The following is a 19119-nucleotide window of genomic DNA, read 5'->3' as shown; positions in this document are numbered from 1 at the left end:
CCTCCTGCCCACACCTGCATGCCACTGCTCATGGCACCTGCCCCTGGCTCGTGGTTGACGGTTGTGACCCCGGCACGGTGATGGAGGGATGATGGGGGATCCCTCATCCCCCACGGTGATGGGGGACGCTGACCATCACCAGGCGAGTCAACAAGTGCGTGAGAGGAGAGAAATGAGCCCCCAGAGGAGAAAAGATACAGGCCTAGTGCATACTAATGACTGAATGCATTGAATGAAGAACGAATGAAGGACGCTATGAACAAACAGACCTTCTCTCCAGGTCGGCCCGCCAGGCCCTGCTCCCCAACTTCTCCCTGGAGACAGAATAACAGACACCCCATTATTTTCTGCTCACATTTGCAGAGGTGGCTGCGGTGCCCCGGCTGGCCCCCCCCACATCCCCAGCACCGGCCGGCCACAACTCTGGCTTCTCGAGCGTATTCGTAGCAGGGTCACAACCCCTGCTCTAGGCAGCAGACCCCACCCAGCAGCGGGGCTGTGGAAACCCCAGCATTTGGCATTTCCAGAGGCTCCTGCACACCCTCTCCTATCCTCTCTCACTTCCCCCAAGAAACATCTGCTAGAATCATCCCGATGGGAGTTTACACAGGTCAATCCATTCATCCTGAATCTAAAAGCATCATGATTCAGAACAATGGGTGTGGGGGGGGGGGCGGCAAACTGTGCCTCGCAGGTCCAGCCACTCAGAGCCGTTAGCACATGCTGTAGGGACCCCAGGCCCCATGCTGGGGCCCGCGATGAAGGAGAAGCCACTGGTGAGCACATCCACGCTGACCGCTGTCCCGTGGTTGCTGATCAGACATTTTAGAAAACACCAGCAAACCTGTGGTTAGAGGTGGAGGAGAGCTTTGTTCTTCCTCTCCCATGGTGTGTCTCAATAAAGGCAGGTCTTGGGTGAAATTCTGGTAAACATCCATGCTTACGACAGAAAGCCAACCCCCAAATATCTACTGGTTCTAGTGGACCGGATGCGGTGTTTTCCTTAACCTTTACTGCTCCTGACTTGCATTTTGTGGTCACGTTGAAGAGGGAGGCACAGGCCCAGAGACCTCCCAGGACATCAGGCTGTTGTGTTAACCAGATCCCTACAAATCACAGACACAAGTGTGTGTATGTGTATGTGTGTGTGGTAGCGGGGAGGGACTGTAATTTCTAACCAAGGATGTGTCTTGAGAACCACTAACTTCTTGAATGACCATTTCTGACACCCACGATGCTATTGAGCAGAACGTTAGTGTAGATTTCCATAAGGAAATCCGGTTTTCTGATAAGCAAACGAACACACAGATGATTGAATAAGCAGGTGTACATACACATAATGCGTTTCCCTGAACCGTGCCAGACTCGGCTGGCGGTCAAGGCCAGCACGACCCCCTCTGGTCAGAGAGGAAGGTAAGAAAAAAAGAAAAGGTAACCCACAGCCTTGGTGAGCATGAAGCCATTAAGCACACGTTTGATCCTATAGCTGTAGGGCCACCAGGGGACCCGGCACTGGAGGGAGCACATATAGAAATTCTCCACACGCTCCGATCCCCATGGATTCCCAGTGTTTACACGCACAATTAGGAGGAACTGCTCTAACCGGAACTGTGTAAGTACCTGCCCTTCAAACTGTCACTTTAAATCTGCAAAGACGATAATACCTCAGCTGTGGGAACTGCCGTTACAGGCTGAGAAGGGCAGCGTGTGTCTGGTCGGGTTCGAAGGCATTCTGAGGAGCTTTAGAAGTGCCCCCTGGATTCGTGCCATGAACCCTAAGTCAGAGGCACGGTGGATGGGGAGGACTGGGCGGCGTCTTGAGTTCCTGATCCGTGCGCCTGCAAGCCAGCCCCGTTCCCTGATGGGCTCCGAAACCCAGTGTCCACGACTTACCTGTAATCTCGGGAGACTTTTATCTTCAGTTGGCATTTTGTCAAAAAAAGTAACAGGACCCCAAGCCAGATCCTTTTTGAGGCTACAAAGGATGTTGTAAAACTATCATAACGGCAAAAATTCGTACTTTCGAACTTCCTAGAGCAATGTTTTAAACATATTGCCCTAGAAATCGGGCAAAACCACATGTGAACTCGAGTAGTAGGCTTTTCTGTTCGAATCTTCCAGCTGTTAGAGATCACCAGAAGTATAAAACACGCAGATAGAAAGACGGCAGAAATCCCCAAGGCCGCCTCGGGGCTCAGCCCAACACTCCTTGCCCCCAGCTGCCGCTCCCGCAGACCCGTGCACGGGGGCGAGCCTTCTTCCAAACACCACCAGACAACGCTGGAGTTCACATGCTTGAGCCCAGGACTTGCCAGTTTATAAATCTGAGAAGACACAGCTCTTCAAGTATGGCTGACACCCTAAAATCTACCAGGTCAAGTTAGCCAACCTACGCAAACATCTTAAGTCCTTTCCGGAAAAGGACAGAATTTCAACCAAGCACTAAAATGTGGCCTGGGTGCTCTTACTAAGGTTCACCACACAAACACCTGATATGCAGAGAGACAGCTTGGTAAGTTACACATTACTATATTTCAACAACTCGGGGGTCAACATAGGTTCTTTTTAAAACACATATGTTGGGGCGCCTGGGTGGTTCAGTGGGTTAAGGGTCTGCCTTCAGCTCGGGTCATGATCTCAGGGTCTTGGGATGGAGCTTGGCATCTGGCTCTCTGCTCAGCGGGGAGCCTGCTTTTCCCTCTCTCTCTGCCTGCCTCTCTGCCTACTTGTGATCTCTGTCAAGTAAATAAATAAAATCTTTTAAAAAGTTAAAAAATAAAAAAACACATATGTTGCTTCTTAAAATAGGAAGAACAGTTTCGTAAGGGGCAATGGGGCCCCTCACTGGGCACTAGTGGCCACTAAGGGGGGCATGAGGCTGAGCTTCTGGCATCTGGAATCCTGACTGGGAAGTTTCCTAGTGGACCTCGGGAGGTTCTTTCCACATCTCAATCAACCTGGGTGTGCTCAGCTTAGCCAGGTGCATTTTAATCTGTGCTTTTCCTGCTTGGTTCTCTGCTGGTCTCTTAACCAACAATCACTTCATAAAAGCAGGAAGCACCGCCAGGGCCCCCGCCTCTGCCCCGGGGCACCCTCCCTGGCCAGTGACCCGGTCCTGCCTTCCCGAGGCGCGGGTGTTGAGGCTAGGTCTGTGCTGAGCTCTTGCCGGGCTGAATCTGACACCCATCCTCTGGGTAGTAAACCTTTATTGACTGTGTCTGGGAACGGGGAGCAGAAGTGACAAAGACCCAGGCACATGCTGCCCTTGACGAGTTCATGACCCGGCGGAGTGCAAGGCACCATGGGGTAGGGGGACAGCAGCCCGGAAATCTCCGGTCCCCACAGACTCCCCTAGAGCCCCAGCACCTGTGCACATACACACCACACACATACCCCCCACATACGCACGCCCACACATACCACACACACGTCCCAGACACACACACAGGGCACTGCACACACACATGGTCCAGCCCTCTCTCCCTGGGGCTCACTGCATTCTGAGCCAAGGGCCAAAGCTGAGATCTGAGCCCAGGACCTCAAGATAAAAGCCGACCCTGCCGCCCGTGACGTGGGGTTTTGAGGAACAGCCACCCAAACCCCCACATGAGTGCCCTATCCCAACACAATGGGGAATGGTCTCTGCCCATCCCACAGCCCCTGGCACCTGCTGGAGGCACAGGGGGGCTGAACGCCATAGACCACATCAGCCAGAAGTCGGGTCAGGCATTAGGGAGCACCGATGGGGAGCGGAGGAGGGACACAGACAGACAGACAGACGGAGGGGAGTCCCTCTCGCTCATTGCTGCCAGGACAAACTAGACAGTGACAAGTTCTTCCCAAGGCCACACCTACAGGTCTCCTAGAGACCCGCCCACCCCTGCTCCCTCCGTCCTAGGCATCGTGAGATCCTTCCCATCAGGTGTGGCTGTCCCTGTTAGACACCCCCACCCTCAATCCTTCCAGCGCCCCGAGTTCATGGCGCTGCCAGGCCCCCCACTGACAGCCGGTGCTCACACCACCAGGTGTGGTTCACACACCCCCAAACACAACACACAGCAGACCCCACGGGCGGGGAGGAGGCCGCGTCCATACCCTGGGGCCGGGTTTTCCAGGCAGACCGTCTTCTCCTCTCTCTCCTGGCTGGCCCTGGAAGGAACGCAGAGAGGGTTGGCAGGAGCATGCCGGGCTGGGGAGTCCCACTCAGCACTCGTCACAGGCTGGTCAACGAGGACCACCTCTCGTTCCTCTGTGGTGCTGGCCCCTGCCCTCCGCCCCACCACGGTCACCAAAACGGCGGCTTGTACCACATCTTAGATTCCCTGTTCCACGCCTCTGTTGTTTTATTTCACAAAAACATCACTGAGTAGAGACGGGGCTCTTCTCTCTCTCACTGAGAGACTTGGGGTGTAGGAGATGTCACGTGAGCGATTTGGGGAACGCAAAATACTGGGTTCACACCTTCCTTTGTCGTGAAAGACAAGGAAGAAAGACAACTATTCTCCTAAACACCCATAAAATGAAGTTAAATCCATACTTATTTGGTCGTCGGTCATGAAAAAGTTGACTTTCCAAGTTACTTATTAAAGGGGTGATGGATGTTCTCATAAGATTGAAAAGCTGCCTGTCGCCTCGCACACCGAGCGTACGCGTGTTTCGCAGGAAAGAATCAAGCTCGCTGGTGGAAATATTTATTATGTGGTCTTGTGGCTGCTCATCTGCCATGTGTGAACTGGGAATTTGCTTCCTAATTTTATGATACTTAAACCCAGACTATTTTCTTAATGAGCCTCCTATAAGGAGCCCCACCAGAATATTTTTAAAATTAAAGTCTCTTACGTTATGTGCATCCAAAAGTTGTTCCTCCCTGCAAATACGTACGTATTTCTACCGGGTTCATTTTAAAGCCTGAGAATTCCAAATCCTTCCCCAGTTACCTAAACAGAACTAAAGGAGGGGCGGGGCCCACATCTGACCTGGTGAATCCCAACATTCCCGAGTCCCAGGCAGTCAGTGGATTTTACCGTTCGCCAACAACCCAACATCTCTTTTCTCTGCTGTTTGGGTCCCAAACTCCCGTCACCCCCATGAACACCAACCTTGGGTCCCAGCAGGCCTGGTGCTCCGTGCTGCCCGTCCTTTCCAGGTGGGCCCTGGCACGGGGAGGAGAAGAGAGCAAAACGAGAGGCACATTTAGGGCGCACTGCACTGAGTGGCTTCTAGCCAGGAGCTGGGACACCCCTGCCTTGTGGGGGTGCCCTCTCCCAGTCCCACTGCCGTGTGTGCCCATGAGTGCTTGCTGGGGACACCACGGGTGACAGTGAGTGCTCGCTGGGGACTCTGTAATCGAGCAGGTGCTCATCTCCCCGAGAGTGCGCATCATGCCCCCGCAGGGACGTCCATATCCGTTCGTGTTCAGCAGAGCTGAGAATGCCGCCACTCTAGCAATCAGCCCCTGCCCCCCAGGGGCTTGGTTCTGGTCACCTGTGGGTCTGCCAAAGGTCCCAGGACAAGGGGGCACCACTGCTGGGCCAACTCAGTCGGTTACCTCTTTCAACTTGTCTCCACTGTCCAGACCCCCTCCAGGGCTGCGGGCTCCGCTGGCTTCCCCACCCACTGCTCCCCGGGAGAGAAAGCTGGCCTTAAGGAAATCCCTTCCAGTGAAGCGAGGCCTCCCTGTGTGTCATCCACAGCTCTATGAGGATGACAGTGGTCCTGTGGTGTCACAGGTCACCCCCACCACTGGGCCCTGCAGAGCACAGGGCCCGAGCTAGGAGACACACCGGGCTTCAACAGCACGCCCAGTACTCATGTGGAGACAGGAGGACTCCTGAGCCCCAGACTCAGGACTTAAAAGTCAGGAGAAGACCCCCAGCTCCCCAGGATCTTCTGAGTTGGGGCGTGAGGAAGTGCGATGAGGACAAGAAGAGGGAGAGTCCTGCCACCTGTTACTTCTGCTGTCTTCTGCACGTGTCCCATAGGGACAAGAAGCCACACTTTAAATGGCAAGGGCTTCTGAATTTGCCTCTGGGTAAGGAGACCGAAGGTGGTGGCCTGGGGAGAAGGTGCCCCAATTTGTACCCTGGCTGGGGCCCTGTCGGGGAGCCATCCCTGGAGCATGAGTTCATGGAAGGCACCACAGGAGGAAGGAGTCAGGCTGAGCACCAGGGCCTCGGTCCCCACTGCCAGGGGAGGAAAGGGACGGCTAGTGGCCAGCAGGCCTGGTGGCCAGCTAGAAGGGCCTGGTCACCTCCAAGGTGGACCCATGCAGGACAGGGAAGAGTGGGGGTGGGGATGCTCTGGGGCACTCACCGTTGGCCCGGGGTGCCCAGGTTTTCCCGGGAAGCCGATCTCTCCAGGCAAACCCTGAGAAGGGAACCACATGGAAACGGTCAGCCTGGCCTCTTTGGAGCATCGGAACCTTTCTCCCAATGCCTTGCCTGGCACCGTCCCATGCGTCTGGTTTTGATGAGGACACCAGGAGCAGATAAACCTCGGGGCTTCTGACTGTCCTTAGTGTGGGCCACAGTGAAGCACAGAGTTGTCCCTCCATGTCTGGTCTGCGGTCGGGGCCACCACATCGGCTCCCACCTGGTAGGACGGGTGAATGGCCTGGCCTCCCTCTGCTGGGTGCTGAATCTGCCCCACCCCCCTCTGCCCACAGGGGACCTTTCCAGCTGCACAGAAGTGTGGGTGGGGAGGAGGTGACCGATGTCTATCGTCAGCTCCAAACCACAAACTAGGAATGGGCATTGCTAGACTAACACCCCTCCTTCAGCGTGTCTGTCTCTAGCAGCAGCCCACTAGCATGCTGCATGGACTCAAGGGGTATTTCACGTCACCTCTCAGGGCCTAGACGCGCCAGAGGCTGGGAGCGGCCACTGGAGGAGTCTTCCTTGTTTATGCCTTTGCTCTCCTCTCGGGTGAAGGACAGACGGCCACACACCAGGTGTTCCTGTTCCTGTGGGCCATGAAGCCCTCCCCCAGTTACCCTACAGAAGAAAACCAAAGCCACGCCTACCGGGGGACCTCCAGGTCCTGGAGGTCCTGGGACGCCAGGCGGTCCTGGAGGGCCCTGTAAAAAAAGAACAGGCGTGGGTTACAACCACGCATGGAGCAGCCTCCTGGTGACAATATCCTGAGAGAAGAGAGGAGGGGGAACACGGGGACCAGGTGGGGCCTCATCTTCATAATGCTTTCTTTTCTTTTTTTTTTTTTTAAGATTTTATTTATTTATTTGACAGACAGAGATCACAAGCAGGCAGAGAGGCAGGCAGAGAGAGAGAGAGAGGAGGAAGCAGGCTCCCCGCAGAGCAGAGAGCCCGATGCGGGGCTCAATCCCAGGACCCTGAGATCATGACCTGAGCCGAAGGCAGAGGCTTTAACCCACTGAGCCACCCAGGCACCCCCATAATGCTTTATTTTCAAACAAAAAAGAACAAATGCAAAAGGAAAAAATTCTGAAATAGAATTAGCAAAATGTTGATACCTGTCATACTTGGGTGATGGGTATAAAACTGTTATGTTGTTTACGCTTTCTGTTTAAAACACTTGAGCATTCAAAATAAACACGTGTGCCTACATGTTTACACACGCACATGTGCGTGCGCGCGCACACACACACACACACACACACACACAGTGGATTCAGCCAGTAACAGAGATCTTGCAGGACAGGGGTTTCCAATCTTTAGTCAGCATGCAGTCCCAGGGGGATGAATGACATGGGTCTCCTGCCCCAGACCCCTGATTCTGTGGGTCTGAGGTGAGGCCACGAGCTGGGCCTCATCAAAGTCTTCCAGATGGTTCTATGCGGACCAATCTTGACACCCACCATACAGCTTCAATCATTCATCCCCTCCCTGGACGCTCGGGGCACCTTCTGTGGTCAGAGACGGACGCAGGTCTGGCCCCACAAGCAGAGCAGAACCGCAAGCTCTGGCTTTGTCCACTCAGGGTCTCTCTGGGTGTGTGCTCCCTCCTTGCCGCCTTCTCCGTGCCTCCACCTCCGACACGGGCTCCGGGTCCACTGGTCTCCAGTAATCGCTCCCTCTTCCATGCTCAAGGCTGCTGTCATCGTGTTCATCCGACTCACATGCCCTCTGAGCCCGAGGCCCCTCTTGTTCCCTCCGCATCTGTCACAGACACGAACTCAGGGCACGGTGTACAGCAGGTGCTCAATGTTTGAAAACCTGAACGGAATTTAAGGGCCACTGAGAGGGCCGTGCGTCCAGGGAGAACGACGGCATGTCGCCACTAGAGGGCGGTAAATACTAACAAGTGGCAAAGGCGGCGGCTCCAGGGGCCATTGCCTTGTCTCCGGCTGGGGGCACGCGAGAGTCTGCAATGGGCACAGACATGGAATTTCTGGTGGCATCTGCACCTCGGGGTCCCCTGTAGCTGCTCAGTCCTGCCGCATCTCTGGATGCACCTACTCTTGTTGAGAGATGTGCGCTTGAAGGGGGCCCAACAAAACGGGGTGGTGACCTGGCCAGGGTCCTCCCTGCAGCACATGGGTCCGGGAAGAGCACAGAGAAGCCTCGTGCCCTCACCCCTACTGCCATGCAGACCTACCACCTGGCTGCACAGCTCAGCTCTGCTCATCTCTTGGCCAAGCAAGGGCCCTGCCGGTGACACTCCCAGGACCCCCTCCAGAAGGCACATGCCGGGTGACCTGCTCATACTTCAAGAGGACCCCTGTGGTCTCATGCCCCCTCCACACCACACGGCTTCTCCAAGCCCCTTGTCCACTAGCAATCCGGACGCATCAGCCTTCCTCCTTTCTTACACTTCCAGGACCAGTGATTGGCCCCTGGAGTGTTTCATGCACTTTCAAACGAAATACTCCGGGAAGCTCGCTGCTCCAACTCTGCTTCCCCTTCCTCCTTTGCTCCTTGCAAACCCTCCTGCAGGACGCTGGGACCTCACAGCCTGCTAGAGTAAGCGGATCCCTAGTGATCATCTACTGAAAATTAAACTCCCTCGTCTGACAATGATGGACACTGAGACCCAGAGAGGGTAAGTGCCCCACCTGAGGCCACAGAGCCATCATCTCGAGAATCCGTGACAGGCTGGCTGCTGCAGAGTCATCCGGAAAACTTGTCCTAAGGACCGTCCCCGGGCCCCTTGTTTGGACTCTGAGGCAGGTCCTGGACAAGCCCAAGGGGTCAGGGACTTTGGAAACACTCTCCCAGGGATTCTGAAGCACTGTCTGGTCTGCGAATCACTCACCTAAACTAACTCCAGGTGCACCCTAGCCGTGAGAATTCTAGAAGCACAATGAGAGAAGCGGGCACCCGTGCAAGGAGGAAGTGGGAGAAGGGTGGGGGTAGGGGGAGCGGCCGCCCCCACTTGGTGCTGCCTCTGCCCTGCCCTTCACACGCTGTGTTTCATTTCCGTCTGCGAGGCAGGTGGATTCCATCCCATTTTATATGGGAAGGACTGGAACCTGGGAAGGAAACGGAAATGCAACAAAGCAGGTGTTCAGATGCAAGGACCTGGTCCCTTCGTCCTCCATCCCCTGGACTCACCCCTGCAGAGTGTCTGCATAGCTTGGGAATGTGTCTGAGCCCTCGGGATCCAGTGCCCCTGCGGACAGTGTGCTCTACTAAAAGACTATGTGTGTATTAAGTGACACCAGAACTGTCGACATGAGCTCAGCCATGTCTGATCCTCCTCCTTTGTAAGGACCCACAGCACCTGGCTCATGGCTACACACACAGTAGGGGCTTAATAATGGCCTACTTGTCTGATGCCATGAACTCGGGAAAAAGCAAAAGCCCACACGGTCATTAAACTCAGTAACTGCGGTGGCCGTTGACAGAGAGAAGCTGAAGCTAGAAACAGTGCAGACTGCGGACAGAGGGTCTGGGCAATGGTTTCCAGGTGGGGGCCACAGGAAGGGCACAGGCCATTTGCCCCCAGCCTCCTCTCATGGACAAGGAGCATCCTGTTAAGCCCAGCGGGGAACGCATGGTGGGGAAGGAGCCAACAGGCAGGACCCAATGTCAAATCGCCAGCCGCTGGCGCCCTGGGAGAACAGACCCTGTCCTCGGTCGGCCCTCAGGCACGTGGGCACAGAAAGGAGCATGAGGAGAAACAAGCTAGCATGAGTGAACCTGGAGGGGAGTCACGAAGGAGTCACGAAAGGCCACCTCGAGGCCACTCCCTACTCGGCCTTCTCCGGGAAACCCAGGCCGGAGTTCATGCGTCCTTGACCCTCACAGCGTTTCCGACCAAGGGCAGAATTTCCTGTCTGCTCTTCTGGGGTTTGAATTAAAGATCATCAGTCAGGTTACTTGAAACTAAACTATTTGACTATTAATACCTTTGTTGGGGGGCGCCTGGGTGGCTTAGTTGTTAAGCATCTGCCTTCGGCTTGGGTCATGATCCCGGGGTCCTGGGATTGAACCCCACATCGGGCTCCCTGCTCGGCAGGAAGTCTGCTTCTCCCTCTCCCACTCCCCCTGCTTGTGTCCCCTCTCTCGCTGTGTCTCTCTCTGTCAAATAAATAAATAAAGTCTTTTATAAAGATCTTTTATAAAAAAATATCTTTGTTGGATAGCAGAAATGATGGTATAAAGAGATTAAAAATTAGGTCTTGGGTTTTGGGGGCCCTGGGCCCCATGCTAGGTCATCTCACACTCCCTCTACAGATGTTGGCAACGTTCTTCTCCCCCGTGCCTCAGTCTCACAGCTGGAAGAGAAAGGCTGGAGGCCCTGTTCCCAGAGCAGCGTGGATTCACGAGGGCACGTGTGTAAGCCCAGCACATGAGAGGTTGCACACGTGGTCCTCCACTCCTTTCTCCTGTTCCCATGAATAAAAATACGCACCCAGCTCATCTCATCATTACCGAGAGTGACGTGAGCCAGCAGGTCCGAATGCCAACAACACAATAACGACGTTCTGACTGTTACCAACGAAAACAACGAAGTCGTAACTACTGACAAAAACGAACCACTCAGTCTAATTCGTATTAATGATATAGTGTTTGATCCTTCTAATACGATGGTGGCAAAGCCACTCTTTAACGTGCTTCCTAATGACAACGATGGCACATAAACCACCAATTACCCAGATTATCATTAATAAAGGAACGGCAAATAGTTATTCCCACGAACCACCTAGATCCGACTGGCAGAGATTCATGATGGTGGAAGGGATTTGAAGATGCGTGGAAATTACTTGCACCAATTAGCATGGCCCTCACACAGCTTATGTGGTTTGGAAACGTTGGTTTTTTTTGGGGGAGGGGGTTGTTCAAACTTTGTGTCCCCTCCCCGTCAGGATGGGGCTCCCGGGGGCAAAGCCGTAATGAGTACCTACCTCGGCACATTTCTGTGCAGAGTTCTGGGCCCACAGGCCCACAGGCCCACAGGCCCCCACGGCCATCCATCTCTGGGGCCAGCCCTTTCCCTGGCTACCAATCCGGGGACGTCTGTCCATCCTGACAACCACACCAAGCAGCATGGCCTTTGTAAACGCTGACCAGATGAGACACGGATTTCCATTTTCCCTGAAAGTCTCCCAGGATAGGAGAGCCTCCACCTACATCATCACAGATGTGTGTATTTATTCCAAAACATGCCAGCTGGTGAAGTTTTTTCATCTTGGAAAAGAGGCACCCAGAGCATCTTCCAGGATGTCCGCTGCCCTGGGGCGTAGGGCACTCTGCGCTAAATTAAAACCTTAATTCCTTAGGTTTTAAATTGGATCCGCCCTCTTTTCTCCCAGGTGTTACAAAGAATGGTCGAAACGATGTATGAGCACTAAGGAGAGTGTCTGACAATGGCAGAAACAAGGCACACTTTATCCCCCTTCCTTCTTCTCATCAGAGCAGAAAACCCTAAAGAGCAGAAGCAACCGGGATTTTCTAGATCGGCGTCAGTAGCAGTCACATCTGGGCCCCGAGAGAGGCTGACTGGACACCCCCTCACCCAGAATCCAGCTCCCTGGAGTGTCTTCCCGACCTGCTAGTCTCCCTGCCCCACTCACACACGGCTCCTCTGGGCACGCACGGTGTCACCCAGATGTCACACCCCACGCCGATGCACAGAGCCGCGTCGGGCCCACGGCGGGACCTCGATAAATCCCCTTGGAGCAGATGACCCGATGCATTACTGAACAAGGGGAGCTGCGGCAAAGACTGGGAAAGGTGAGCGTGCAGCTTGTCGGGAGGAGGGGATCGGCCGAGACAGCCAGACGTCCGAGGCCACAGACTCTTAGGTTGGGCTTGGTCGGGGGAACGTGGTATGGGGTCCCTCGGGGAGCGATCCCACCAAGACGCTGGGCCGTCCCTACTATAAGCTCTACGTCGTCCAGCTCTGAACGCTGAGATCCCCAAATATATCAGAGTGCCCTATTTCTGGAGATTCTGATCGTATTTCTATGGGTGACATCCAGCCCAACACCCAGCATTCAGTCAACATTCAACAAAGGAAAGTGATTTCAAAGTGAGAGTGAAAGAAAAATGTATTTTCCAAGGTAGCAAGAAAAAAAAAGTTGTAGGCAGGGGACAAATTGTAGCTGAAAGTAATTTGATGGCGCTGTATGTGTGGCGAAGTTTTGAAATGCAGCAGCTTTGCTCGCTGGGAACCAAGGTAATAAAACAGAGGCAAAAGCATTCTATGTTTCACTATTAACATCCAAATGCCACAGTGAACGTGGGATCTTTAGAAGACCAGGAATTATGATTGATTTTATATTCCCTTATTGCATGTCATATCCAGACCAAACGGGAGGTGCCAAAATGAAGCTGGAGATCGCCAGCAAGGCCCCATCAGTCACCAGGACCCTTCACGCGTCAGCAAGCAGTAAAAGCTGGTTTCAGAAGCACAGGGAGCCCCGTCTCCAGGGCAGGTCCCCTCCGGGTGGGTACCCCCCACTTGATACATGGAGAGGCAGGTGTACAGGAACAAGTGGGTTTGCAGCAGCTCAAGGAGGAGCCAAAGAGACTGGCCTGTTAACGTCCCTGTTGGCCACCACTGCTGCCAGGAGAACAGGACACAGGTCCCACCTGCTGCTCCCCTCGGGGACCTCATCACCTGTGCCCCATCCCTGCTCTTCTCCCCAACTACAGTCCTGCTCTCCCTTTGATTTTTATTGGTATTTCTTGCATAACTCAAGTTCAGAAGGTCAAATAACTTGCCCCCAAATGTCCTAGCCACCAATGGTAAGGACGGAGGTGGTGAGGGGAGCAAGGAGGAGGAGGACATCCAGGGAGCAAGACAGCACAGAGCAGAGTGTCAAGGGGCCCTGGTCCCAGCATTTGACAGATGGGTAAATGGAGGCCCCGAGAGGGGAGGGAGTTGGTCAACGTCACAGTGTGGCAGTCAGACACCAGAACGTGGATGTGCTGTCTCCTAGAATAGGGAGACCTTTGGCTTGATCGGGTCCCTTAGCCAAGCCCCTTCCAAACCTGAAGCCACAGTGCTTAGTACAGGAAGCTCCAGCCACGCAGGGGCCTGTCCCCACCCTTGCAGGCTGTGTCCCAGACCAGCTGTCCCTGCAGAGCTGAGCCCTTGCCGGGAAGGCCCCTCTTCCCACCTCTTCCAGCCGCACGCTGTTCACCGCTGGACTCCTCGTCCTGGGCACCACTCCCCATGCCTCACCGCTTCCCTTTCTCAGCACACTGTCCCCATAGAGTCATCACCGCCTGACCTCCTGCAGACCGAAGTCCACATGGTGGCCTTTCTTCTAGCATAGGAGCAGGAGGCCAAGGGAGCCAGGGCAGATGGGAGGACGCGGGGCCCTCTGAACATTCTTTCTGATGAGCTGACCACGCAAGACCGGTTACCAACCAAGAACGGCGACCTGATCGCTCCTTCCATCGAGGAAGCAGAGCTGCTAGGGAAAGGCATGCAGAGATGGTAGTCACCTGTGGTCCCAGCAGTCCAGGGGTTCCCGGCAGGCCCACTTCACCTTTCTTCCCCTGCGTACAAAAGAAGAAGCCAAAATTAGCAGCAGGCAGGTAGCACCAGAACCCGTGTGATACCGTGTTGGTGGGCATGTCCATCCTGAGTTCTCAAGCTCGCTGGTGCACAGGGACTCACCGCCTCCCTCACTGGCTGGGATGCCTTTAAGGAAGAGGCATGGGATCGGGGCTGGAGACTCGGGCTTTGGGGTCAGGGAGGTTAAGCTTTGGGTCTCAGCTGTGACAGGTGGATTTGCTGACACGGGGCCCAAACTTTGAAAGGTACAGAAAGGGATACTGAGACGTACCTCCTCATCTCACCATCAGCCACTGAGCTGCCTTTCCCTGAAAGAACTGGCCCTACCCGGTGTTGGCTCCTCTTTCCAGAGGCAAGATGTATGGAGGCCAGCAACAGACACACGCGCACACACACACACGTTCCCTCGGTCCTCCCTTTCTTTTTCTTTACAAACCACAGCACGTCCCTCACTCTGCAGAGAGCTTCGCTGGTTTCCACTCAACAGCTGAGCTCGGGGGCATCCGGCACGAGCACGTGGCCCGCCCGCCTGTTCTCCCCGCTACACAGTGTTGCCCGTGAGGTGACACGGGGTGCACGGATGTGCGGGTCCTCCCGGCCACTTCCGGTCTGCCGCCGTTAGACTCGGAGCTGCCGCCACGATCCCGGTGGGTCACCGTGTGGACTCACCGGCCTCACTAAACCTCAGAGCCTGTCTCTCCGGACATGGGTGAAGGGTGTGATGGTTGGTTGGATGCGTACAGCACACGGCATCCGTCACGTATGGCGGAATCGGAACGACGGAACGATGACCTTTAGTTTCTCACAGTTTCCCTCATGAAGCGAGACACCCACGTAAGTCCTCTACCTTGCCTCAGTCTGTGTCCAGCCCAGCCTGGGGGATGTGCCACGGATCCTCCCCACCCCATCCTCCTGTCCACGTTCCATGAGCACTTATTGCGTGCAGAGCCTGGGACCCAGCGTCTGGGACCTCTCCATCCCCCACCTCCCCAAAGCGGCCCCATCCCCACAGCAGTGGGGCGACGCAGAGCTGCCAAGCAGTCCGCCTCTGGTCCCGCAACGCCCGCAAAACAAGGGGCCCCTCACAGGACGCCAGAGCAGGGTCTCATCGGCGCAGGCTTCTTCCAGGCCCAAGGGTTTACAGTGGCACAAAAGCCTGGGTAAGCCTGCAGGGAATGTTCTCTAAGGACCTTAGGTCCTAAAACTCCTCCCAAGTTCCATGTAGCATGCCAGGGTCAAGGCCCGAGATATGGCTCTGCGGCTTTCTCCTGCTTCCTCATGGGCACACTGTCCCTGGCTCCGTGCCAGCCCCGGGAGCCCCCGGAGGGCTCGGCCATGGCCTCTGCCCCAGGGGTTCACAGTTTCCCAGGAAGGCGGGCCTGAGCCCCTAGTGCTACAACAGTCCCTACCAGCATACAGGGAAAGGTGTGCACGTGGCACCTGGAACTCTGAGGTCTGCTACAAGGTGTTGGGAGGACTTCCCAGAGGAGGTGCTGAGGTAGTGCTGGAAGAAGGAAAAAGAGCGTTCCAGTGGGACACACGCTCAGTGCAGGGGGCAGAGCTGGCCAGTGGCAGCAGGGACAAAGGGTGCAGGGCTGGGGCAGAGGCCCTCCCCGACCAGGCTGGAGGGCTACAGGGCTGGGGCGTGGTAGGGGGCCAGGCCGGGCGGCAGGACTCTGAGCCAAGGGGAGGCCCCCAGGCCGCCACAGATGTTGACAAATCACATAAAATGGTCCAGTTTGTGCTGGTCCTGGAAGCGGCAAGAAGGATGGTGTGGGCGGCCAGTCAGAGCTCACCATGCCCTCTCCACCGCTGGGCCTGCCACCACCACCGCTCCTGCACCCCTGCAGGGACCTCCGATCTACCACCCTCCTTCCTGATTGGCCCGGACGCCTCCCCTTTCCCTGCTGAGTTGCCAGAGTCCTAGTCTTAACACAGACATCAGCCTGTCTCCTCTGCTCAAATCACTGCGCTACTGTCCAACTTGGGGCGAAGTGAAATGGTCTCCCCTGCCCTCCACAACTGTGTTCCCACCACCTGCCCTTCCCGTTTCCTCGTAGCCTTCCCCTTACTCCAGCCACGCGGGCGTCCCTCCTCCAGGATGAACGCACCAAACACGATCCCACCTCAGGGCCAGGTCTTTCCACGCGCTCTTGTGTTGCCCGGCAAGCGGGCTCCCCAGGCATCCACAGTCTCTGTCCGAAGGCCCTCTGTCCCCGTGTCTTCTCGTGTCTTCTCTGACTGACCCAACCAAGACCGCTCTCCCACGGCCACGCTCTGCCCCAGCCCTGTTGTCCTTCCCTTCGTTTGCGTCGCTACCAGATACACCATCGATGTCCCTACGTATCTGGTCACTGCCGGCCTGCCCACTCCGCTGTGAGCCTTCCGGAAACAGGGTCTGGCTCTGTTTTTGTTCCACGCTCTCCCGTGGGCCCAGAACAATGTCTGTACATGGTGGCAACGTGAGACACCTTTGTGGGCTGGGTAATTAAGTTGTTGCTTCCAGACGAGGGATGTGGTCTTGAGTCTAGCAGACAGCGGGGGAACAGCCCTGGGGTAGGGAGAGGCCGCTCGAGAACGGGAAGGCACAACCTGGCGATCTGGGGACTTGCAGAGACAGTGGCCTAACCCGATTCAGGACCCCCGACGAGGAGCCCTTGAGCCGCGGAACACAGAGGCCCAGACGTGCAGTGAGGCCGAGGTCAGAATGCACTTCTTAACACTTGTCAGGTCGGATTCAAATGTGGTCACAGACACCTTCCGAAATGAGCCAGGCCTGGAGGCATTTGTCTCTGCCTCCATCCGCTCCCGCTCTGATGAATGCAAACAGCGGGGCGGCGATCACAGGAGAGCTAAGAGCTGCCATCTCCCCTTCCTCAGGGAATGGAAACCAGACATCTTCAATTTTGTATCTAGACAGGCACCCCTCCATTTGCTGCCAGGTTATTCCACCGAGAGCCACGCGTTATTTACAAGATGAATAAACCATCTTCCCTCAAGGTCGGGGGAATGGCCTGGTGAGGAGTCATCGGAATTCAGAACCTGGGCCAGCCAAGTCACTCTGTGCAGCGGGAGAAATGGAGAAATGGATCGCTGGCTGGTTGGTATGAAAGGACCAGAGGGAAGCAGGAACGATGTGAAGGTCTGGGTTGTGGTGGCACAGAATTACTAACCAAAGGGATAATGTGATTGGGGTGTACACCGGTGTCCCTACTCAGGTGACCCACCACCTTCAGAAGGGGTACGAGGTCTCGCAGCCCTGTTCCCTCAAGTTTGGGGAGCTTGTGTAATGAAGCTGCTGACATTCAGGGGGTGAGCCCCTGAGATGGTGAGGAAATCTGTAGGAGGTGTGGACGCAGGAGTTGCTCCTACACCAGGGAAGGAAAAAGATGGGATCTGGAAAAGGAGAATTACGGGCAGGTAGGAGGGGTCCGGTGAGGGAGAGAGAGAGAAGCAGGGGCATCTGGAGAAGCCAGCGTCCAAGCGTCAGGGCTTCAGCAAGAAGAAAAAAGCGTGAGGGGTGAGGGGGGAGAGGCCAGAGGAAAAGAAGAAATTTGTGATCCAAGCTGTGGTTGCAAGGTGGCACCACCTTTCATGGGCCACCCAGGAAGGGACATCACCCACAGAGACATTAGGGTGACGTCTCTGGTCAGCTCTAGCACTGATGTTCACAGAGCTGCCCCCAGTGTACTTCAAAGCAAGCCAGCCTGCCTTCCTGCCTTCCTGCCTTCCTTCCTTCCATCTGTCCATCTGTCCATCCATCCATCCATGTTGCCTACAATCACTGGAGCCAATCCTGCTCACAAGCCCCATCCCTTCCCTCCACTGTTCTGGACCAGTCTGTGCCTTCTACAAATTTCATTACTTGTCTATACATTTACCCTAAGTTGGCAGGCGATTTTCCTAAAGGGGTAAAGTTCTGTCCAAGTTACCTCCCTCCTCCAAAATAGCCAAAGGTTCCTCCTTATCTAAAACATGTAACATTTGGGACGCCTGGGTGGTTCAGTCAGCTAAGCACCTGCCTTCGGCTCGAGTCATGATCCCAGGATCCTGAGATCGAGCCCCACATCAGGCTCCCTGCTCAGCGGGAAGCCTGCTTCTCCCTCTCCTGCCACTCCCTCCCCGCCCCTGCTCATGCTCTCCTGCTCTCTCTCCCTGTCAAACAGATAAAATCTTATAAAAATAAAAGATGTAACATTTGAGCTGTTTGGAAACACATGGAAACTGATGACCCTGTGACTCCAACACGACTTTGGATCTCACGTCCGGTGTCCATGTTCCCATCCCTAAGCAACAGTTCAAGTCAGCTGCTCAGCCTTGGCCCGAACAACCCCCTTAGGACTTCTGGCCCCGGAAACTCTGCTCACAATGGCACCTCTGTCTGTGACACCCACAGTCCCTCTCAACCTGTCAAAATCCTACCCCAGCCCATTGCCACCTCTTCCACACAGCCCAAGCAATACCAAGAAAATGTGACAAGAAAATACTGAGCACACAGAGCCCCAGGGCTGCCCAACAGCTCATGAGTTGGAATTGCCAGGGAGGGGGGACAAAGCTGTAAGTCAGCGGTTATGAAGACGGCCGCTCGCCGCAAGGAAAGGAGCTCTCCCGTGTTCCTTCCCAGACCCCTTCCCCTACAGCATTGTGAGAAAATGAGTTCAGAATCTAAGGTAGATGGGAGAGGACAAGTCACTAACCTGCTGAGTCTCAGGTTCCTCATGTGGAAAATTATAATTATTGTAACTATTTGAAAAGATAGCAGTGGAAGGAATAATTCAATATTTGAGGAAATGCTTTATAAGGAATAATAAGGCGTTAGGCAAACAGGACAGATCGCCGCAGGAATGAGGAGGAACAGGATGGTGGTTGATGGAGGAGATATGGTAACAGCAGGATTCTGGCTCCTCTGAGTCCCTGGAGCGGGTACGAGAGCACGTGTCCAACAGCCCTGATTTCCAAACTGCTACCTCCCAGCAGTGCCATATAAATTAAGTGAGGAAATGCCCACAAGGTGTTTGGCATAGGATCTAACATCAGGAAATGTGTCGTAGTGATGGTTCTGGTGGCAGTGATAGTGATGGCTATGCTGATGGTGACAGTGGTGGTGGTGGGCAGGGTGAAGGTGGTGACGGGGGTGGGGTTGGTGATGATGGGCAGGGTGAAGGTGGT

The 19119-nt window shown here is 55.1% G+C and overlaps 1 protein-coding gene across 2 annotated transcripts in view; it reads right to left on the bottom strand.

Moving 5' to 3' along the window:
- Positions 1-19119, bottom strand: part of LOC111146614 (collagen type XXII alpha 1 chain) — a 246739-nt gene that overhangs the window by 97414 nt on the left and 130206 nt on the right. For both annotated transcript variants that reach the window (XM_022502245.1, XM_022502246.1), the window contains exons 23-28: positions 13878-13931; positions 7022-7075; positions 6313-6366; positions 5100-5153; positions 4096-4149; positions 270-314 (exon numbers count right to left, since the gene is read on the bottom strand). In XM_022502245.1, the coding sequence (XP_022357953.1) occupies positions 270-314; positions 4096-4149; positions 5100-5153; positions 6313-6366; positions 7022-7075; positions 13878-13931 (315 nt within the window). The remainder of the gene's footprint in view (positions 1-269; positions 315-4095; positions 4150-5099; positions 5154-6312; positions 6367-7021; positions 7076-13877; positions 13932-19119) is intronic.

This window comes from Enhydra lutris, unplaced genomic scaffold (genome assembly GCF_002288905.1).
Source record: "Enhydra lutris kenyoni isolate GAN:26980312 unplaced genomic scaffold, ASM228890v2 scaffoldscaffold14, whole genome shotgun sequence".
Classification (NCBI taxonomy): domain Eukaryota; kingdom Metazoa; phylum Chordata; class Mammalia; order Carnivora; family Mustelidae; genus Enhydra; species Enhydra lutris.
This window is presented reverse-complemented; position numbering and strand designations above follow the sequence as displayed.